The sequence below is a fragment of the Cavia porcellus genome, unplaced genomic scaffold, assembly GCF_034190915.1.
Source record: "Cavia porcellus strain 051 isolate PalLab524CR breed Dunkin Hartley unplaced genomic scaffold, mCavPor4.1 scaffold_2, whole genome shotgun sequence".
Classification (NCBI taxonomy): domain Eukaryota; kingdom Metazoa; phylum Chordata; class Mammalia; order Rodentia; family Caviidae; genus Cavia; species Cavia porcellus.
Window position 1 is genome coordinate 62366960 of NW_026947485.1, and position 23874 is coordinate 62390833.

Here is a 23874-nt window from a genome sequence, read left to right on the forward strand (position 1 = left end):
CCAGGGAGCAGGGAACATGAAAGCAAGAAGAGAGAAAAAAATGGGAAAGAGGGATAAAATGGAAACAAATCCTTGTAAATAAGGAGGGGGAAGGGCAAAGCGGGTGTTGGCAAAAAAAGGACTTAATATATATCATGTACAGCTACAGATTCCCTATGATGAATATGATCATTATGTATATATGAATTGTACCAGTAAACTTAATTTTTAAAAAAGAAAGAAATAGGACTCGTGGGTAAGCACAGGTCAGCTCTTGTGGGGCCTGTTAGTCTGTGATAAGAAAGTAAGATGAGAAGCCATGGGAAAGAGGATTTTAACAAGGAAATTATATAATATGACTTCCTGGGCTTCAGGAAAGGAAGTGACAGATTAGGGAGAGAACAGCGGAGGGGTTTTTCTGGACTGGGGACCGGGGCAGCCTGAGCCATTGTGGCAGCAGTAAACGTGGAGAGAACTGGATGATTTGAGATTTATTTATGAGCTACGGTTATTTTTCAAGATATGCACATGCATTTTTCTTTTTTGTTTTTTGGCTTCCTTCTCCTATTTTTAAAAAAGCTTTTATGAGCACAGGTCTGCAGTGCAGAGTGAGTGCATTTATAGCAGGGGGCTGGGACCAGTCAGAGCATACTCCAATCCCCCTCCTTCCCCTTTCCCACCCCTTTTATTTTTCTAGTGTCAGATTCATTTATCTTAGAAAATCTGATGAAGTTAATTATCACAGATACAGATTGAAAACCAGACTAGTGGGCCAAAACATACGAAACATATAAGACAACTGTACTAAGTCAAGGTACAATTTTAAGTATGTTGCCTGTGTTGGATTAAGTATCTTTTTCCCTTTCTCTTTTTTCCTATTATCATTCTTCCATATTTGAGTTATTTCATGCTTTACATATATTTTGAGTTTTTCCTATAAAAGAAACCATGTGGTGTTTTAAGCTTTGGAGTACATGCGTTTTTCAATGTGCCTCCCCTCAAGAGGTGGAGCTTAACTCCTGTTTCCTTCGGTGTAAATTTTTGCAGTTCAGGCTGGCCTTGAATTCACTTTGTAGCCCAAACTGCCTTCAAATTTGCGGTGATCCTTCTATCTCAGTTTCCAAGTGCTGGGATTACAGGCAAGTGCCTCCAAACCTGGCTGACTGTAGTTACTTCTATCAGATGGAACATGTCAGAAGCTGGGGATGGCACTTCTGAAGCTAGGTCATTCGAAGATTGTGGCTTCTCTTTATGGATACATGCTGTCTCAGTCTGTCTGACCACTTGCTCTGGAGTTGGCACACTACTGGGGAAAGGGACCAACACCCACCAACAGCCTTGGAAGATGATCTTACCTCCCCTATTCTACTTAAGCCCCACTGAAGGACACTGCAAGTCTGGCTGACAACTGAGCTGCCAGCTTCTGAGTAACCATAAGAGATTGCTATACAATGACTACATTTGTATCCACAGGATCAGTGAGATAATGAATGTTTTAACAGCTAGATTTTGACATTATTTGTTATGCAGCAATAGATAATTAATAGGGAATAAAGTAGGCATGGTGGTGCATACCAGTAATCCCCCCTTGGGAGGTTGAGGCTGGAGGATTGCTATGACTTCAAGGCCAGCCTTGGCTACAAAGTCAGGTTTGGCCAGCCTGAACTAGATATTGAAATCCTATCTAAAAGCAAACAAAGAAAACAGAAAACAAAACAAAAAGACAGAGAATAGAGCTTAGAGCACTGACTCATACATTTGGCACAAAGATGTGTGGGACAGGGGGACAGACAGAAGAAGATGTATAGGTTTAGGACAACATGAACAACTGAATGGTAGCAGTGCCATTTATTGAATTGTGGACAGCCTGGGAAACATAATAAGTTAGGGAGGGGAATGGAAAGTTGTTTTTTTGGACATGTTTTCAAGAGATTATTAGTCACCTAGGTGGGAACCATTGTTTAGGATTAATTAAAACTAATTAAAACTAATTAAACCACTCCTTGCATCCAAGCTATTGTATCCAGTGACTCCTTCTCCATCTTCATTCATGACCACTCTCTTTCTTCAAATACTTTCCTCTCGGATTCTGTCTTCCTACTCTTTCTCAGATAGAACCTAGTGCTCTGTGATGTAAACCAGGGTGACTTAGTGGGTCACAGCTGGTGGCTGATCTGATCTGGAGAGTTCAGGGGATTTTATTCAGGTGTCTGGTTGCTTGGTGGAGACAGCCCGAAGGCTGGCCTCAATGGATCACCTTCCCCTCCCTGAGTTCCCAGTCTTTCGAATAGGTGCCCCAGTGATATTGTCAAACCTCTTACCCAGAAGCTCAAGATTGAAGAGCAAGTGTTCCAGGAGGAGCAAAGAAACTGAGCAGTGGTTAGAGTGTTGCAGAGTGTGGCTATGGTTTTTGCCTAGACACCCCTCCTCCTGCCTCATGCTCTCTTGGGCTTTTCCAGAGATGAAAAACTCTAGATTTGTGGTGCTGGGATTTGTGTGATGCTAGGATTAAGGATGCATGTTTGCTAAATCAATCCACTGATGGGTTTGGTACTGCCCTAATCTCAGCGATCTAGGTATGATAATCTCAGCAGTCTAGATATAGATAAGGACAGAAAGAGTGTTATCTCTCCTGCTTGTTGCTTTGCTTTCTATACGCCTTAACTGTTCTCTGCCAAGCCACCCTAACTTAGAGCTATCTGATTATGGACTGAGGTCTCTGCAACTATGAGTAAAATCAACCTTTCCTCCTTTGACTTTGAGGGTTGGGTATTTTGTCTCAGCAATGAGAGAAAAGAGACTAAGACAAGTGTGGAGTCAGACAAGGTTTCCCCAGAAAACTAGGGATAGCAGCAAAGACATGGCTATCTGACAGGAATAGTCTGGAAAAGAGGATGGGATGGACATTGCAGAAGAAAGAAGGCATGATTGGGATCAAAAGGAAAGGGACCCACAGCAAAGGACAAGCTGGCCCTTGGAAAGCAAGACATACTCCTTGGTAACTGGAGGGCAGAATGACTCAGGTGTGCGGAGGTGCTGCCTTCTACCTGCTGTCTTATTAGGAAGGTCTTCCCTGCGTCCCAATCTTCAAGGGTGTCTTCTGTACCCCATCTCCCTTCGCTGCTCTATTTTTGCACCCTAGCAGAGATGCACATTTACAACTCAAACACACACTGCTATAACAACCCTAGCATAGGTGGACGTCTATCACACACACACACACACACACACACACTCATATGCACGCAGTGCCCTAACCGTAGCATAGGTACACGTCTGTAACACACGCACTACCCTAGCGCTATCCACGCCTGAGGGTTTCACTTCACTGATGTTTGTATGCATATCCCTACTGGAAGAAGATAAGCTTGGTGGAGACTTTTACCAGATCTCCTTAGCATCTATAAGGCACCTGGCAGGTGGCAAGTTCAGTGTGGCCGAGAGGACTGAATGCGCAGAGGAGTGACACATTTGCATGAGCCGCATGCAGAAGTGGCGCTGAGAAAACGAGGAAGCGGGTGCAGTTCAGAGAGGGTTCGGTGACACCGGTGACACCGGGTGAGAGGCAGCCCAGGAGCACAGAGTTGGGTGCTAGGGGTTCCAACCGCGGTCCTCTCCAACCGCGGGCTCCTGAAGCGTCCCAGCCACTCGGAGCGGGACCTTTTGGGTGCCAAGTGGGCGCTCAGCACAGAGGGACTCTGCTTCCCCCTGGGGATGCCCTCCAACTCGCGTCACCTGCGCCCCTGGCAGGTCTTAGGCACCTGTTCTCCCTCTTCTGTCTGAAGTTTCAGGGTGCAGAAGGCGACACTGGCGAGGACCGCGGGCGGGTGGAGCCACACGGGGCGGGGTGGAGCCGCAGATTCTGGGTCCGCGCCGGCGGCCTCCTCACCACTCGCTCCTCGTCCGCGCCGCGAGCCATGGCCAAGCTGCTGCTGCTCACCCTCGTGGGGCTGGCGCTGGCGCTCCTCAGGGACCACCGCGCCTCCTACCAGTAAGTCGGGCGGTGGTCAGGGCGCCCCGCCAGTGCGGTCTCCAGGAGCGCAGCACCCGCAAAGGAGGGTCCGGGGAGGTGCGGGGCGCACAGCGTCCCCGGAGCTCCCTCGACGTCACCCAGTTTCCCGTGCCGCTTGAAACCCCGGGGTGACAGGCGAGAAAGAAGCCAGCCAGGGTTGTGAGGGCCGAGCTGTCCGCACACAGAGACTGACGTGCGGTGAGGACCTGCGTGCACTGGCTGCAGACCCACTTGTCAGTCTGGCGGACGAAGCCCCACAACCAACCCGGGGCCCTGGTGTCCGGCGGTTTAGGGACAGGAAACTCCCGTCTTGGCTGCCTAGCCCTGACTCATTCCTTGGAGGCGCTGCGGCGCACAGAAGACCTGCATGAGGATGGCCCAGGTACCTAGGAGCAGATGCCCCCGGGCCAGGGGGCTCTGTCGGGGAGGAGACAAACCCTGGCGTGTGCGCTTGGTGTCCCAAGCTGGGCTCTTCCCTCATGTGTGTGATCGTGGGCAAACCATTTTTTCTCCAAAACTTAGTGCTTCAGCAAACTGGGAACAGTAAAACACACTCATATCGGAGGCGCCTAACACTTCCAGGCTTCCCTTTAAGCCCGCTGGAGGGGAAGGGGTGTTTAAAGAGCAGATCAGAAGTTCCATGGTAACTTTTTCAGGGGTTCAAGGTCTAGAGATCATCCTACAAGATTTAATCGATAATGTTAGCTATTCTGAAGTCAAACATTAATACAAACACAACATTTTGGGCTTTTAAAAAAATTATATGCTCTTCTGGCCTAATTAGAAGTTGCCATTCTGAATAGGGTTTTAACACACTGTTGTAGTTTCTTTTTTTTTTCTAACTCCTATTTTGAAATCACAAAATATTAGAAAACAATCAGTTCATGATTTAGGCTCTTACATAATGGAAAAGTCACTGCAAATTTTCATTCATCGCAGTACTGTTTGTTGTCAGGAGAGAGTGTGCAGAGAGACTGAAGATGGGGACCAAGCCCCCTGGAGTCACCCACCCTGGTTCAGGAAAGGGAAGTCAGCCTACAGGGTGGAGGCGTAACACCTTGCTACTGGAAAGGGGATCTGGGCTGGCGGCTGGAGGAGCACTCAGGCACTCCCTGGCCACAGACACTACTGAACCTGATCAGCCTCTGTAAAGGGCCCCCAGATTCCACCATCACGCCTGTTAGAACTAGAACAAAATGTCCTGGTTGATCCGAAAAATAACTTTTATCCTCTTTTTTGGAGAGATGGCATTTACTTTTCAGGGAAGATCATGCACCTGCCCCAGGGAGAAGAGGGAAACAAAACAAGGCCACTTCCACACTGTGGCTGTATCCTTTGATCTGCAGAGATGGGGCAAATTGTGTAGCTTTCAGCAGAAGTGACTGGGCCTGGGCTGAGGGAGCTTGGAGAAACTCACAGCAGGTACCTGGAAGATTTCTGAGCCTGGAAGATGGAAACAGCAGAGAGGAAGAGTTGAGAATGATCTTGCATAGCAGCATCTACTGCACCAGCCCCGGAAGGTGCTGGGACAGCATCTGGAAGCCCCTGGGACAGTGGGACTCCAGGATGTAGTATGTGAGGAGGACCGGAAGGGGTGCTTTCCTAAATTGCCCATCATTATGCCAAGACTGCTGTGTTTCCCTTTTCTAGAAAGAAGGCACAATGCCAACCCCAACCCTTACCTGCATCTCTGCCATCCGGCGTCCACTTTAGGCCATGCACTGTGTGGGAGGTGGGTTGTGGTGGATTCCTGACCATCCCTTGGCCTAGTAGCATTTCAACAACTTTTCAGTTATTTTATCACTGTTATGGTTTAGGTCTGTGTCTTGATGTCCCCTCAAAGCCTCATAGGTGGAGCGTGGATCATGGGGCATGGTGCTTATGAGTGGACTGGGCCACTGATGAGTTCATAGCCAAATGTGCTGTTGGGAGGTGAAGCTTCGTCAGAGGAGGTAGGGGTACGGCCAGGAAGGTTCTGTTTTCTGCCTTCCTCCTTTGATGGCTCTCACTGCTTCCCACTGCCATGCTGTGGACTGTTTCTCCTCTGTGACTCCCCTCTGCCACGGCACCCTGCCTTGGAGTCAGCTGACTCCACAAACTGAGCCAAATAAACCTTTCCTCCCTTACGTGTCACTTTACCCCAAAGTAAGTTTTGGTTTTGTTCTCTTTCTCAAAACTGTGGGATAATCACACATATTACAGTACAATCTATACAAAATCTGGTACCTAATATGTGTGCTATAATTGTTTGCTTTGAAATTGCCATGTGAGATCTCAGAAACTCACTTGACTATTATCATCATACCTCCTTGAAACCCTGCACCAAGGGTCTCAACGACAAACAATGCTCAAGCCTCAGTTCCCTCACCCAGTGCATGCACAACACCTTTACAGTCTAATGCCCTAGCTGCAAGGCCATAAAACAAGCCAGGGACATCTGCAGAGCCTCCTCTCTTTGCAAGTGCCCCATTCCTTCAGGAAGTGCAGGAATCATCCGGATGTTGTAGGATGTAGTATTCACTCACCAATGCGGTGCACAGGGAGTAACAGGACCAAAAGCTGACAGCTTAACAACAGGGCATGAGCCCTGTTGGATACATATGTGAGATGTCCTGAGGGTCAATGGTGAGCTGGAGGAGATCAGCAAAGCTGCAGAAGGTCAGCAAGGGTCCTCTCCACAGAGAAGATGAAGAACATTCCAGATGGAGGGGAAATGTGAGGAAAGAAAAAGGGACAGGAAAGGGACAGAAGGAGTAGAGCCCTTACTGTTGTATACCTAATTTCGAATCCTGACTCTACCTTTTTAAATTAAGAGATCATGTAGAAATGAATTAGGATCTCTGCACCCCAGTTTTCTTACCAATAAGATAAGTGGGAATCTTGGACTCAAAGGCAGTTAAGGAAGATTAACTGAGGAAGTTTGTGTGGGAGCCTTAGCCTGGAGCCTGGCACATAGGAAGAATACTGAGTGATTGCAGAGGGACAGCCAGCAGACTGCCGAAGGCGCCTTAGCATGGAGTGTGGCTCCAGAGCAGAACCTGCTTCTGGTTGCGTAGTGCTGTCTTTCTGGCAGGGGCCCAGCGTGTATTTGCACAAAGTAGTTCACAGAAAAGGTCTTGTGGCTTCTAGACAGAGTTCAGAGGCTTGTGAACTGAGGACATAGTTCACTGAGCATTATCTCTCAGATCTGAAGCATTTGAACTTCATCAAGTCTCTAACAAAATACTTCCTGATAATTTGAGAACGTGTAGAAGAATATGCTCTGGATAAAGTAACACAGTATCAAGTGTCTGTTCCAACTGTTAAGCAATGGTATTCATAAGTTTTGCCCTGTAAAAGCATTCGATAGCAAACTTGCCTTCCTGTTGGTTCTGATTCCAGCCTAGCCACTTTGTCATAACTCTGTGGCTTAATCTCAGAAGCCCTCTTAAATTTAGTCATCTGTAATTAGGGCAAACAACGTCTCCAGGGGATGTTTGGAGGTTAACTGAAGGTATGCACAGCACCTAAGCTACAGGATCAATGTCAATGCATTGAGGACCATGAATTAGAACTCAAAGCAACTGGGTATGGACTGAATTCTTCTTTGCCTAGCTGGTCTCCTGTTCATTGTGATTATTCCACGAGGTTAGAGATCATCTTGCACAAGAGAGTTGCATGAATTAGAACAGGACCCCAGGAGCTCTGTCTTTCTCTATGAATAGATCACATTTAATGAGCTAGGCAGTGATCTTATTCTTTGTGTGACTTTGAGTGGGAGAAAATGGCTAATTTGGCTGTTTGGGGCATGCTATTCAAGTTTTGGTCCATTCAGAATTTTGCATCCTTGACTGCCTTTTTCCATGTCATTCTTTGCATTGTCTCTCATTATGATTTTAATTTACCATTAATACCTCATTCTAGTCCTTTGAGTTCCTTGGGGCAACTCTGTGAATATTCACTGCATCTTTGCTTGCATGGAGACTTTCATAATGGGGTGGTCATAATCCATTTAGTACATTATGACCAGAATTTTTAAATAAGTGAAGTAGAATTGAACAGAAAAGGTAAAAATATGACGCATAGATTAGGGTATTCTTTGTCGACCTGTTCCAGATGAAGGTGAGGGTATATGTGTGTGGTGCATGTGCATTTGTGCCGTTTAAAAAGCTTTTCCTAATGTGTTTCTCAGCCTAAAAGTCTGTGAACTGTTATTCTATAGTTTTCCTGTTCCTTTTTTGCAAATTTTTGTAATGATGCTATCAAACTTCCATTTTAGTGTCCCAGGCCATGTGGCAGGACCCGTTCCCTTGAAGTCTACCTTCTAAATTCACATCGCTTATCCCAAAAGCTACAAGCTCCTTCCAGACCAAACGTCTGTCCTCTGATGTTCATCTCTGTCTCTGATTCTCTGCTCATGTCTCTGACTGTTCATTAGGCCAATGAGGGTGCAAAATAGACCACCAGGCCAGCCCCACTACAACAGTGGAATTTCTGAATGAATTAATGAGTGCTCAGTGATAAATCAGGGTACTATAGTTTTCAATGTAGAGGTCTTTTACATCTTTCATTAGATTGATTCCCAGGTATTTTGTTTTTTGGGTGCTATTGTAAAAGATATTGATTTCTCTCTCAGTTAGTTTGTTATTTGTATACAAGGAGGCAATTGAGTTTTGAGTGTTGACTTTATAACCATGTGTATTACTAAATTTGCTTATTAAATCTAAAAGTCTTTTGTGGAGTCTTTAGAGTCTATGAAGAATATCATCTCATCTACAAATAAGGATAATTTAACTTCTTCCTTTCCTATCTTTATTCCTTTTATTTCTTTTTCTTGTCTAATTGCTCTGGCTAAAGTTTCCAGGATTATGTTGAATAGGAGTGGAGACAGTGGACATCCTTGTCTTGTTCTTGAGTTTAGAGTGAAAGCCTTCAATTTTTGCCCACTTAGTATGATGTTAGCTGTTGGTTTGTCATAGATGGCTTTTATCAGATTGAGATAAGGATTTTTCTTATGAATGAGTACTGGACTTTGTCAAAAGCTCTTTCTGCATCTATTGTGATGATCATATGATTTTTGTTCTTGGCTCTGTTAATATGATGTATTACGTTTATGGATTTATGTATGTTGAACCATCCCTGCATTCCTGGGATGAATCCCACTTGATCATAGTATACAATCTTCTTGAACAATTACTGCAATATGTTTGTCTTTATCCTATTGAGAATTTTTGCATCAATGTTCATTAAAGAGATTGCCTGTAATTCTCTTTCTTGGGTCCTCTTGGAATCAGAGCAATGCTTGCTTTCAGGAATAAATTTGGGAATAGTGCTTCTCTTTCAATTTCATTAGAGAGTTTGAGAAGTAGTCTTCACTAAATTTCTTATTGAAAACTATAGGACTCTGAAAAAGGAGATTTATGAGGATATTAGAAAATGGAGAGATATCCTGTGCTCTTGTATAGGAAGAGCCAATATAATGAAAATAGCAATAGTTTCAAAACTGCTATCTGATTCAATGCATTTCCAACAAAATTCCAAACAGCATATCTTACAGAATTAGAGAAAACAATCTTAAAATTCACCTGGAATCATAAGAGACCTAGAATAGCAAAACAGATTGTGAGCAACAAAGACTAGATAAGTGGCACCACATTGCCTGACTTGAAATTATACTATAAAGCTACTATGGTAAAAACAGACCTGAAGATGAGTGGAATAAATTAGAAGATGTAGAAATAACTGTAGAAAGACTAAGCTCCCTTCTCTTTAACAAAAGTGGCAAACACATTCACTGGAAAAGAGATAGTCTGTTTAATAAATAGTGCTGGAAAAACTGGCTCTCCACTTGCCAAAGATTAAAATTGGACCCCTACCTTTCACCATCATGCTAAGCTAAAATCAGAATGGATTAAAGATCACAATATTAAAATAGAAACATTACGGGGGCTGGGAATTTAGCTCAGCGGCATAAGTGCCTGCCTTGCAAGCAAGCAGTCATGAGTTCAATCCCCGGTACCGGTAAAAACAAAAAAGACAAAAAATAAAGAAAGGAAGAAAGAAAGAAAGAAAAAGAAAGAAAGAAAGAAAGAAAGAAAGAAAGAAAGAAAGAAAGAAAGAAAGAAAAGAAAGAAACATTACATCTGCTGGAAGATAAGACTTTCTGAATAAAACCCAGAATGCTCGAGACATCACAAAGAATCAACAAATGGGATCTTACCCTATTAAAAAGCTTTTGAACAGCAAGAGAAACCACCAATATAGTGAAGAGATGTTCCACTATGTGTTAGAAAATATTTGCCAGCCATTCCTCAGATAAAGGATTATTATTGAGAATGTATAAAGAACTAAAAAAAATCAATCCTCCCAGATTTAAAGACTCAACCCAAAAATGGGCATCTGAAATGAACACACACTTATCAGATGAAGTATAAACAGCAAATGAATATGTGAAAAAATGTTCAATGGCACTGGTGATTTGAGTGATGCAAATTAAAACAACACTGAGATTTCACCTCACCACAGAAACAATGGCTAGTATTAAGAAATCAACCAATAACAAATACTGGGTGGGCTGTGGGGGAAAAGGGACCTTTCTCCATTTTTGGTAGAAATGCAGTCTGGTCCAACCACTGTGGAAATCAGTGTGGAAATTCCTCATAAAACTAGTATTGAAGTTTTACTCAGTAGATCCAGGTATTCCTCTCCTGGGCATCTTCCCCCCAAAATTAAAAACATGACACCACAGCAATATATGTGAAACTATGTTTATAATAGCACAGTTTGTAATAGCCAGATCTTGGAAACAAACTAAATGTCCATCAACCGAGGAATAGATAAAAAAGATGTGATATCTCTATAAAATGGAATACTATGCAGCCATAAAGAATAATAAACTGAACTTTTTTTTTTTTTTTTTTTTTGGTACCAGTGATCGAACTCATTACTGTATACTTGCAAGGCAGGAGCTTATGCCACTGAGCTAAATCCCAGGCCCAAATTGAACATTTTTATAGGTAAATGGATGCACCTTGACAATATACTTATTAGTGAAATAAACATGTCACACATGTATAAACATCATACTGTTTCATTAGTATAATAAGGAAAAAACACGTATTTTTTTTTCCAGAGAGAGAATGACTTCAGCCAAGTAACAACTGAGGCCACACCTGCCTTTACTTTAACTAACCCACTGTGAGCCATTTTGAGTTGACTTTTGGATGTCTTAAGACATTTTGGATGTGTGCCAGTATGTTTACTGAGGGTACAGTCCTTTCTCCACTTAGTTCCTTTTGCATCTATTCCAGAAATCAATTGCCTGTTATGTGGGTATCTATTTTAGAAGTTTTTATTGATACTTTAATGATTTGTGTATCTTGATGTCAAAGCCGTTTTGTCATGATCGGTGTAACTTTGTGATAAGTCGTGGGACTGGGGAGGATTGGAGCTCTAGTTTTGTTCTTTTTTTATTTATTTAAAAGGAAAAAGAGGAAAACAACAGAAAAAAACAAAACAGTGTAAGGGTACAAGTAATACAGAGCTACAAAAAAAAAAAAAAAAACCAGTAAGATATCACCCATTAATAGATTACACACTATCATTTTTGAAATGGTTATTCAGGTCACAGGATCAAAGCATACAAAGTAAACATTCAAACAGTGAGACTGCAAATAGTTGTGTTCAATGATTTGACAGTTGTGTTCAAACCAAAATATTAATATGGTCATCTATTTACTACACCTAAACATGCTTGCTGTTGTATCCTTTAGGACACTTTTTTTTCCCCTCTCTTTATTACATCAAAATTTACAAATTTTGGGTTTTATTGCTCCCATAGATCTTATTACTTTGTTTTTGTAAGAGAATAAAATCAAGTTAATAGGAAATCAAAAAAGTTACTATAATATACCCTGCTAGTTTTTTTTTATTTTTTTCTCCTTAGTTTAAAAAAGAAAAATAAAAAAAATAATTTTTTAATGAATAAGGGAGCAATTGAGATAAAAGAGGGCTTAAAAACATAACAATACAGGTCAAAGCATGATAGTTTCTGCAACCTAGAGCTTCACTACCAAATAACCCGACTTAATAGTAGTTACCATAGTGTCTTTTTCCTTGAAATATTTGAATATAACTTCATATGCTATAGCATCAAACATATCAAGACAGTGTAACACCATTCAAGTGGATGAAAGCATTGTAGAGTATTTAGAATCAGCTAACAGAAAAATGAACAATGGTTTCTATATTCTCTTTGTCTATAACAATTTTTGTTTATACTACCACATACGATAAAATCCAGCAAGATACAACATGATAAAACCAATGGAGACAGAAGAGCCATAGTTTGGTGCAGCTTCAAAACAAGATGGTATTAAATCAGCACTAGCTATTATGGGGTCTTGTTTTTTTTTAATTAAAGTTGTTTAGACTATTCTGAGTCTTTTCTATTTTTACAGAAGAATCAAAATGTTAATCTTTATGGAAAATGATGGAAGTTTGATAAGGGATTGTGTTTTCCAATCTTAATTATTTTCTTGTACTTGTTTTTGGTCTTATTCTGTCTTTTTTTAACTTCTTAAGGAAAGATATGAAGATATTTCATAACTTTCTTCTTTTCTAATAAATGTACTTGGTGTTGAAAAACGATAAACCATTCACAGTTTGTAGCATGTTGATAAGAACTGTACACATATCTGATTACCTCCAGCCCTTCTCCTTCAGCGACACTAAATCCCCAAGAAGGCACATGAAGAATTCCTCAGCTTGTGTTTAGAAAGTAAGATTCCTAGGTGTTTTTAGAAATACATAGTTTGTTCTCTAAATTATATTTATTGTTTTGGCCTCTGTGCTAAACTGTGGTCTGGGTTTTTTTTTTTTTTTCCCCTGCTGGTATCTTCTTCTCACATTGTTCCTTTTTCCTTTGTTCTTCACCCAAAAACTTCCTCATGCTGTTTGTGTTCTCAGATTTAATAAGTTGACTGTGTATGTATGTGTGTGTGCACATGTGTCTGGGCATAGACATTGTATAATGTTTTTGTGTAGGCTGAATTTGTCTATGTTTTTCTGAAGCTTCAAATCCTTTAAACACATGTACATTTATAAGGACTACATCTAAAAGCAGGTGCACAGGCTGGACAGTAGAACCAGTCTGGTGAGATGATAGCAGGCCCAGTCCCTAGTAGCTCTAAAACATTAATGGCTAAATTGGAACCATGTTGCCATTTGACTCAACTTTCCACACTGGAGTCTCCACATGACTGATGAAATAGTTCCTACTCTTGCCTAAATTCACGTGGAAAGGACACTGTGTGTCTCTGCTGTGTAACTGTCCACCTTTGCACACAGGAGTCCTTACACAACCCATGTCCTCCCCCACTGGTCTTGCCCTGACCTTGCCTCCTAGCATTGCAGGTACCAGGACCACAAACTCTGGGGTTTAATCCAGGCAAAGCACACCTAAGGGAAATTTGCAGACTGCTTTACCTTTGTAACTTAATTCTGATTTCTAAACAGTGTCTGTTGCGTGTCATTTTCCCTTCTAGGAAACGAATGAATGCTTTTCGTGAAGTAACACCCATGGATCTTCCTAACTGTCATTTCATTAAGGGAATAAGTATGTATGAGAAGAGAAAATGTCTCATTTGAACTGAAAGTGTCTAATCTTGCTATTTATTTCATAAATATATCTGTTTAATTTTGTTCAAAAATACAACATAGAGCCAAGAGAGTATTATTAGTAGTAGTTAATTATAAATATCATAGTTTGATGTTTGACATCAACAAGATATTGAAAATGTGCAGGCAATTTTGATTATTTTGTGTTTGGTCAATAGTCAAAAACAGTAGTCAGAACAAGTCTTGATTTTACAGTAATATAACCAGAAGATGGCAAAAGACTAAAGGAAGGGGGAGATGAAGTATCCAGGAAAGAATACATTTAAAAAAAAAAAAGTTCTCACAGACCTTTGAAATTATTACAAGACTTTTGCTCATGAAGATTGGAGAGAAAAGTTTTTTTCCCAGAAGCTCTCAGTGGAGTTCTATTTAGGTTTCATTAGTCAGAGCTGGAAAATATGCTGATTCCTAGCTGCAAGGGAAGCTGGAAAAATCAGGATAGTCTCCTTTGTGGGATACCAGCCCTGTCAGCCAGGATGACAGAGCAGAACAGCAACCAACAGATACTGTTCCAAGGTTCAACTCCCCATTTAGTTTCAACCAGCCAGCCTTGTTATTTAAGAACAATTTGAGATATGTACTCTTGTTATGTGTTGGTTGGGTATTGTTTTTGTTTTTAGACATTGTTTCTCAGTTGACTATAGTGTAGAAGGCTGGCCCAGAGGACTCATCCAGTTATTCAATGACCAACATTATTTGAAAAGCACACACCTCTACTAAGAGTATGAATATAAAATCAATAGTTTATTCATCTCTAGTTTAACTGAAATTTTAGAAAATGTTTGCATATTTAAAGTATAACTAATTTGAAAGAGTAATATTTTGTTGATACGTATAATAGTCAATGAATTTTCTCAATCATCCACAATGTATCCACGTTTTAACTGAAGCATTTAGAATTTTCTTGTATTTCTAATATGGTTTTCAAAGTGTTCTACCTGCAACCTTTAAATATCAGTGTACATTTATGGTTTGCACTGCATCCCTAGAAAAACTGCAACCTCTTTTCAAATGATTGTACCTCTCCTGCATTTGTAAATTTCCATAAACTTTGTATCAACTATCAGTCTGAGGAAAAAGCTCTAGTCCATCAGCTTGAAACAAATCTATTAAATGTAAATTTTAATTACGCATGCTAACAATATTAATATGTTTAAAATTTCCGTATAATCACATCCATCAATTAGAAAAAATTACTCTGAATTTATGAAAGAAGAGTCCTGTTTCCAAGGTGGAGGGGATAAAAAAATGACTCTCCAGCTTCCTGCAAAACAGGAAACAATCTGTATTTTCTTTTTCCAACAGACTCAGGCGCTGAAGACCTGGAGATACTGCCAAATGGACTGGTTTTCATTAGTGCTGTGAGTGTTTTCTTTCCGTAATTTTGTTCTAGAACACTTTTGGAACAGGCGGTTTAAATCTTTTACCTAGGTCTTCTGTATACTCATGTCCACTTTCAATAAAGTGGGCAGTCATGCGCCTTTCCGGTGGGCTGGGAGCTGCGTCTCCTCCAGCCTTGCTGCAGGTAAAGGGAGGATTTGTGCAAGGATCTGCAGGAGTACCTGGTTGTCAGGGTCTCCTGTGGGCCTATGGCACCAGCAGCTAAGAGGCTTCTGCAGGCCAGGGACCAGCTCTGCGGCCACTGCCACTGACCTCTTCTCTCAGCCTTTGAAGTGACTGTGATGAGCCTGCCTTTTCTCCTTCTCCTTAAGGGATTAAAATATCCTGGAATACATAGTTTTGAACCTGATAAGCCAGGAAAAATACTCCTGATGGACCTGAATGAAGATGATCTTGCAGTGTTAGAGCTGAACATCACAGGATATAATTTCAATTTATCCTCCTTTAACCCTCATGGGATCAGCACTTTCACAGATAAAGGTAACAGTATTTATTGTTTATTAAAATACAATGGCAGATTAAAAATGAACCAAAGCACAAGATGAATAATATCCTTCTTTTGAGTTCTGAACTTACTCTCTCTGTTAATATTGAATATTGTGTCTCTGTTGATATTTAATATTTACTCTGCATAATATTTGAGTGACTTAAATGCTTGAGAATCCTTAAGGTTTGTAAAGCTTCCAATTTTATAAAACATAACATTCACATTGTCTCCATCATTACTATGATATTATTCATCCCTGCTCAATATAGACTTTCCACTTTAATCAACTTGAGGGAGCCAGGCATTTACAGGAATAAAATTTTCTCACCTACATGCTCTGTGACCTTTAGAAAGCACTCAGTGCCAGGAAGTCACCAAGATCTGTCCACGAACACCTATGCACACCCCTAATCCCAACCCCAGGGAGGCTGAGGCAGGAAAGGAAGTGACAGGAAGCCAGCCGCCCTGGGTAGCTCTCTCCCAGCCTTGCGGCGCCCTTGGCCTTCCTGCCTGCTCTTGCTGTGTTGTTTGCTCAGGCTAAGCCTCTTCCTTGTTGACACCTTTGGTAGCTGTCACTCACACCCTGTGTGCTTTTATCCCAGTTCTCTTTCCATGCGCTGTTATTCTCTATGTGTCCTTATTTTCCAAAATAAGTTTCAATCTTGGTTGCACACAGAAACACTCAGGAGTCTGAAAAATCCCAACACTCAGTGACTCTGCTTCCTGAGGACTGAGGGAGACCTGGGACCAGCACTCATTCAAAGTTGTCCAGATAAAAAGGTGCCAATGACAAAAGCACGGATACCCGTGACCTCTGTGTCCCTAGCAGACACCCCCCCCCATTCAGTCCCTTCCCAACTGTCCCTATTGTGGGGTGTGAAAATTTTTTATTAATACAGGGGATCAAACTCACGACCACGCTCTTGCAAGGCAGGCGCTTATGCTGCTGAGCTAAACCCCCAGACCCTGATTGCCTTCTCCTGCAGGACAATGCTCCCCGCTGATACCCCGTCTGCTTGCTGTTCTGGTTCCCACCCTACCACTGCTACTTTCTCCTGCTCATTCTTTTGTCACTCAGTGACAGTCTCCTGAGCCTTCTCCCTGAGGTGCAATTCAACCTTTTACCGCTTATTCCATGTCAGAAATTCCAAATCAGCGTCACTCTGCCTATATTCTGGAATATCCCCAAATATGAATTACTGGTATTGTTATCATTTCCTCATCAGTCCTTCAGCTCCATGACTGAAGATGCTTCTTTTAATGGTCTTCTACCATTCACCTATGCATTGTTATATTTTATTTTAAAAATATTTTCAAGTGCAAAGACATATACTGCTTGGTACGTGTCATAAAATGGAGTACTATTTTTAAAGATAAAATGGAGTAGTATTCTATAAACTCTTCCAACATTTGCTGTGGCATTAAAAACTACATAGAAGACCTCCTTTTGTGACACTGCCTTTTGGAGTCATTTCGCAATGGCTGTTACAGACTGTGCTGTGTGACAGCACCAGAGTAAAGTTCGTCTACTCACAGACAATGAAGTCTGGTCTGCTTTTATGCTTATTACGGTGCCAAACTACTTTGGTACATGGATCTTCTGTATTTCCTTAGAATAAATTTCTAGAATCAGAAGCTGTTGCACAAAAGCATGCATTCAGGCTTTAATCCCCATGTGAGGAACTTCTTTTTTTTTTTTAATGTTTTATTGTCTTAGTACATGTTTGCAGTTTACAGTGCTCTTGGGGACTGGTTCCATATAAACAGCATAATTTGTTTCTTCTTTTATAATCCTCTTCCCTCCATTCCTACGTCCTCCTCCAGTTTCTGTATTTCATTTTTCATTCTTGCTGAAATTATGAGTCTTAGCCCATTTTATGGCATATTATGTCTACATTTATTGAAGTTAGCAGGCTCCTGCACACAGCACACCTTCATTTCTGCTTCTCTCTCCTTCCCCTCTTCTCGCCTCTTGCCCTTGTTCCCTCTGACCCTTCCCTTTAGCAAGAGGTCCACCTCTTTACATCCTTCTATCCATACTTACTATTCTCTTTGTTTGTACTGCACTTTACTCAAATGAGAGATACCACACACTTTGTAAACTCATGTGTCCAGTTTATTTTACTCAACATTATATTTTCCAGGCGCATCCATTTTTCTATAACTATCCCATATCTGTCCTTTATAGCAGAGTAATATTGTATTATATATAGACACCATATTTTTCTTTACCCAGTCATCTATTTGTGGGCATGCAGTCTGTTTCCAGGTTTTAGGTACTATATGAGTTCGGCTGCCATGATCATTAGTATGTGAGCATTACTGTAGTATGATGTAGATGGCGTCTTCTTTGGGGAAGATATCTAGCAGGGGGATTTCGGGGTCATACGGAATTTCTAATTTCAGTTCTTTGAGAAATCTCCGTATTGATTTCCACAACGGTTGTACTAGTTTATATTCCTCCTAACAATGAAGGAGGATTCCTTTACCTCACAGCCTTGCCAGAATTTGTTACTGTTTAATTTCTTAATGGTGACCATTCTTTCTGGAGGAAGATGAAATCTTAATGTTGCTTTAATTTGGCCAGAGATGTTGAGCATTTTTTCCTATGTTCGTTGATCATTTGTATTTCTTCCTGTGTAAAGTGTCTGTTCATTTCTCTTGGCCATTTCTTGACTGAATTTTTAATTTTAGATGATTTAATCTTTTTAGTTCTTTGTGTATTCTAGATATGAGTCTCCTAAGGAGTAGCTGGAAAAAGTGTTCCCATTCTGTATGCTGTCCATTCACTCAACCGATTGCTTTTTTTCCATGGAGATATAATGCCATTTGTTGATTCTTACTGTGATTTCTGACAGGAGGAATCTTTTTGGTACTGGAGCTCGAGCTCATGATCTCACGCTTGCCAGGCGGGCGCTTACGCTGCTGAGCTAAATCCATGGCCTTACTGTTATTTCTTGTGCAACTGAGGTTCTGCTGAGAGACTATTTTCCTACGCTCATATCTTCAAGTGTTTAACCTTTTTCTTCTAGGAGGTTCATTTTTTTCAAAAAACTTTTTTCCAGGAGGTTTAATATCTCTATTTTAATTTATATTTTGTATTTTTGATCCATTTGGATTTTAATTTAGTATATGGGGGAAAATGAGGGTCCAGATTCAATCTTCTGCAAACAGAAAACCAGTTTGCCTCGCGCTGCTTGTGGAGTGTGCTCTTTCCTCCAACATATGCTTTTGCCCCTTTTGTTGAAGATTGAAACAAAAGCTTCAGTGTCTGGGGGAAGTTGCTCAGTCTGTTCCATTGATCCATGTGTCTGATTTTGTTTCAATACCATCCTGTGTTATCACTGTTGCTTTGTAGAACAGCTTGAAGTCAGGCCTTGCTTTCTCACCTACTTTGCTCCTTTGCCCAAGATTGTCCTTCTGTGTCACTTCTGCTTTCCTATGAATTTTAGGACTGCTTTCTCTACATCAGTAAAGTATGCTGTTGGTATTTTGACTTGAACAGCATTGAATCTGCATAACAATTTTGGAAAAGGAGTAAAATAGTGGAATAAAAGTGTGGGGGGAAATGTACAGAAGAGGACAAGAGCAAAGAACTTTTAAAAAGCAAAATAAAAATAAAAATGAAACACTAGTACAATCAAATAAATACTAAAAGAAGTTTGCATTGTTTTGCACGGGGGGCCCTTTCCTCTGCCCAGGGTCAGGGTGCGCGCTCAGGCAGGAGGCCTCTCTGCCCAACTGGAGGTCCCTGTGCAGCCGCCACAGCACACGGTGGGGACCCAGCCGGCCTGAGCTCCAGTGCTCACAGCCAGGCTGTACCTGGCCTCCTAGTGGGAGCCTGGCTGTGCTCCCCAGGGCTGCCTTTCAGCTGCTCCCCACCTGCCGCGTCTCCCGCACCGTCCTGCCCTCATCCACTCTGGGAACTCGCGGTGTGAGTGGCCAATGGCCGCTCTGGGACCCAACTTCACCCTCTCAACCTGCCCCACAGTGGGGTTCCACCGCCTCCTGTTCCTGCTCCTGCTCCCTGGTTGTAGCTGTGGCCTTTTTTTACCAAGGTCACTCATGCATTGCTGACTGTGGAAGGTCACTCTGGGAGCAGAGTCCTCCATTTCCCTGGCTGGTTCTAACTGCAGGCGATTGATTCCCTTGGTCCCCTGCCAGTTCTCTGGTTCTCCATGAGCAAATTGTTAGTTTCATTTTGTCTCCTAGCTGGTGGCTGGCCAGCCACTCTGGTGGCGCTGCTGTGGCCTGATCTGTTTCTCCTGTATCACTTAATCCTATCTGCTTGTCTTCTGTCAGTTCCCTGGTGGGTCCTGTGTAACGTGCACTTACTTGGTTTCTCTCCAAGCTAGTTTCCCAGACTCTAGACACCTTCCTGGAGAAGCTGAGTTGCTGGCACTCACTGCCCCAGCACCTGGGGACTCTTGTGCTGAGCTCCTGACTCCCTCAGGCCTCAGCCGTCACCAGGGCCTTTCAGTGCTTCGGGCCAAATGGGCCAACACTGATCCTGTCCTTTTGTTGTCAGCATCATCCTCCCCCGTCCTGTCCCTCTCCTTCTCCCAGTTTTGTTTTCCCCAAGCGCTGAGCACCACCTAAAATAAACTTGTTGGTTGGCTAGGTTCATCAAAAGCTTCTTAGCCGGCTTCTGTGTTCAGGCCTCTTCAGTTCAACCACCCCACCTCCCCCAGCTGCACCTCTCATCATTGGCCATCAAACACCAATGGATCATGTCAGATTTACCCTCTCAGGACAGAGACTGTCATCTTGCATCACTTGCTAAGCTCCGCCCACACCTTTTTGACCAATTTGCTCTGTGTTCTAAAGTTTCACCGGCCCATGGAAGCTCTTCCATTTGCTCTTCTTCAGATGTTTTTCGGGTGGGATCTGTCCTCTAATCCCATGTAAATTACATCCTTCTATTAGCACTTGCCACATCTTTATCCTTTTGTCTGCACCCTGCATCCTGTGGAGACCATTTGAACTAGAAAGCCTCACCAGTTCTATGACAACTGTATGAGTGACACTCATTCTAAAGTTGAGGATATTTTTCCTCCTGTGGAGTTTTGAGTTTTTAGAGTCTGTCACCCATCCTTTAGCCATTTTTCTTTGGCTCAATCACAAATGCTTCTCTGTACAAAGAAATGAAAATATTCCATCTGCTTGACATGCTAAGTACTCATTGGAGATGGGTTGAAATTGCTTTTTGGAGACAGAGCTGACAGCTGAGAGCTCAGTTAATGCTTCGATTTTTGTTTTTGATCTCCTCTTAGATAATGCTGTCTACCTGCTGGTGGTAAACCATCCAGATATCATGGTTACAGTGGAGTTGTTTAAGTTTCAAGAAAGAGAAAAATCGCTTTTGCACCTGAAAACCATTAGACACAAACTTCTGAGTAGGTAATGAGATATAGCATATTTCTGTTTTCTTTTAGCAGCAATGGATGTTTTATCCGTGTTTAGCTTTTCATTTTGTGTAGGGCAGGTTCAACTCCCCTTTCTGATGATCACAAATTCCTCCAAATGTTCTTATACAAAAACTTCTGAGGACTTGGTCCGTCCTCAGAGAACACCCATTCTCTACCTCATATCTGAGGTCAGTCAGATGCTATTTCACGGCTGCTCAACTCAGGATCTTCAAGCAAACTTTTAGTAAGGAAATGTTCAGCTCGAAGACCAGACTCCGTAACTCAAACATAAATAGTTTTAATAGATGAGTTTTGAGCTTCTTTATTTCTATTTGTATTAAAATCATAGATGTTACAGTAAATTCACAGAAGATTCCAAGACAACTGAAAACCCAGTGTATCTAAGTCCTCCTGTACTGTCTTCACTGCTACTAGGTTGCAATAATTTATGTGAAACCAGGATTCGGAAAATACTAAGTTGCATACTGGACTCCTGGACAATTTGACATATGGGGAAAGAAAATCCCCATGATCTGTCATCCTGGTCAACCCAAAACAAAATCAACTTCCTCACTCCCCTATGAAGATTTAGTTTGTAGGACTAATGATGAATTTAGGAATATAATTTGACACTATCTTCCAAAATGTTTGTCTCCTCATTGTTTTCACTTGCTGGAACCCCAAATTCTAAGGGTGTAATTTTAAGGACAGCATTCAAGCACCCCAGTATTTTTCAAGCTAGATTTGCTCCTTTTGCAGGAATCTAGTGATGGTATATCCACCCCATTACCCGTGCCCTTCCTCTCCTTTCTTACCTGGTGGTGCTCAGGTAAGGAAGGTGAGATTGGAAAGAAATTGAGCTATTGGATCAAGGTCAACTAATTTGTGGTCCAAGTAATATCCAGGGCTTCCTGCACCCCATGATGAGTAAAAGTTTAGAGAAGAGATTGGGGTAGAAGAGTTTATCCATATACTCAACAAATATATTTTAGAGAAACAATGAGGTCACTGAGTGTTTGAGTGATATAAAGAATGCTAAGATCTAAAATAGGGTAAAATATGTAGGATGGAGAAGCTGGACATGACGATGATGGTGGTGATGATGGTGGTGGTGATCAGTAGTAGTAAAAGTGATAGTTGTTGATGAGTTTTGGTTCTAAATCAGTGACCGTACTAAATTTAAACAAACTATTTTAATGACTTTTTACAAATTCCATCTTAGTTGGTTGTTGCTTTTATGCCCATCGTAGATTTATAAAAATCTGAAGCCTGGAATGTTTGTTAAGGTGCCTCAGGTGACACCATCAGTAAATAGTATAGCTAGGATTTTTAATCCTGGCAGCTTGAGTTCAGAGTGAAAATTTATTTATCTTTTTCACCATTTAATCTTGGAAGCCTGAGTTTTGTCTAATTTCCGAGAAGTAGAGGATGTTTTTCAGGGCAAGTTACAAAATTATTGGTCGTTGGCAGCATGGAACCAGGTTAAAAGTAACCATAGTGCCATAAATAACAAGAATGTGTGTCTCTAGACCCAAGGATTAGCCATGTGTATTTCGTTTTGTTTTGGAAGTAATGACTGTTTATTTTATTAATATTTCAATTCCTATATTTATTATAATTCAAGTATGTTACTATTAATTGTATCACAAGGGTGATTATAGGTCACTGGCTGCACGCCAAGCGTGGTGCCCAGGTCTTCAATCACAAGGTTTCATCTTCTGCTTGCCCCAGTCTTCTGAGGTCTAGAGAGAAGACTCCAGTCAGGAAAGCAGCTCCAAGTTTAGTGACATGCTATGGCCCCACGCTGTGAGAGGAGCAACAGTGTCAGGATTCAAAGGCTGCCCATCAGATTTCAGAGCTATTGCTTTAAACCATCCCACTCTGCTCCTTTTTTAATGAAAAAACAGGCAAACGATAGTGAAGCAAACACATTTTAGCAATGTGCTTTTGAAAAAGAAAGTAAAACCAGCACACAGATTTGTATCTTGGCTCTGTAACCCTCACTCCTAAGGCCTTTTTTTCTGTAGTAATAGTGGCGTCCATTGATTGAGGATTTATTGTCAGGCTCCCTGCAAAGCACACAGCAGGAATTGCCTCATTGGAATTCCTGCTGCAATGCCACAAATTAAGATTCTGACCCTTAGCCTTTCACTAATGAGCTGTATAATTTTGGGAAAATCATTTAACCTCTCTTTGCAGATGAGAAAACTGAGGCTCTGCATGTTTCTCTCTTGCCCAAGAGCCCAGCACTGCGTCAGAGCTGATGCACAGGCCATTACACATGCTGCAGCACAGAAAAGATAATTTTCTCCCAGATCATGGCCCCAGGGAACTTCCATCACCTCAATCAGCAAGGAATGACTCACTTATGTGTTTGCTATTGTACCTATTAAAGCAGAAAAATAGACCCATATATCTTACATTTTTCAGAACACAAAAAGAATTCTAATCAGAGAGAGAAAAGGCCAGGCAATCTATTTCAGGACATACTTGTTCATGGACATCTTATTCAGTTTAGAATCACGAAACTTTAAGGCTGGAATATGGACTAGCTTATCATCTTCCTTTCACAGATAAGGAAACTGAGGCCCTGAGATATGAGGGGATTGAGTGTCTCTAGATCACATAGTTAATAGTAGCTAAGCTTTAACTAAAACACAAGTCTCCAAGCTGCCAGTTCGATGTTTTTCCCACTGACTTCTTCCTTAGGCTGGCAGTAGTGAGTTCTGTTGAGCATGCACTCACCCTGCTCTGACTGCTGTCCTCATATAATGGCTAAAGAATTCAGGGTATCTACACACACGCATGCACATGGATGAGCATGCACACCCCGTCCCATTATCACCTTACTTTTAAGGCATAGTTGATAGGATTATTATATTACTCTGCTATAATCACTCTTTAAGATTTTTTAAAATCTTTGAGGATTG

The 23874-nt window shown here is 41.6% G+C and overlaps 1 protein-coding gene across 2 annotated transcripts in view; it reads left to right on the forward strand.

Moving 5' to 3' along the window:
* Window positions 1-3817: 3817 nt before the first annotated feature.
* Pon1 (paraoxonase 1) overlaps window positions 3818-23874 on the forward strand; it is a 30129-nt gene continuing 10072 nt past the window's right edge. The window contains exons 1-5 of one of the 2 annotated variants that reach the window (XM_003475003.5): window positions 3818-3970; window positions 13516-13586; window positions 14954-15009; window positions 15361-15529; window positions 20810-20936. In XM_003475003.5, the coding sequence (XP_003475051.2) occupies window positions 3897-3970; window positions 13516-13586; window positions 14954-15009; window positions 15361-15529; window positions 20810-20936 (497 nt within the window). In that variant the 5' untranslated portion in view covers window positions 3818-3896. Of the gene's footprint in view, window positions 3971-4354; window positions 4374-13515; window positions 13587-14953; window positions 15010-15360; window positions 15530-20809; window positions 20937-23874 lie in introns of those variants that run through there. The other variant, XM_013158395.3, reaches the window with a different exon arrangement.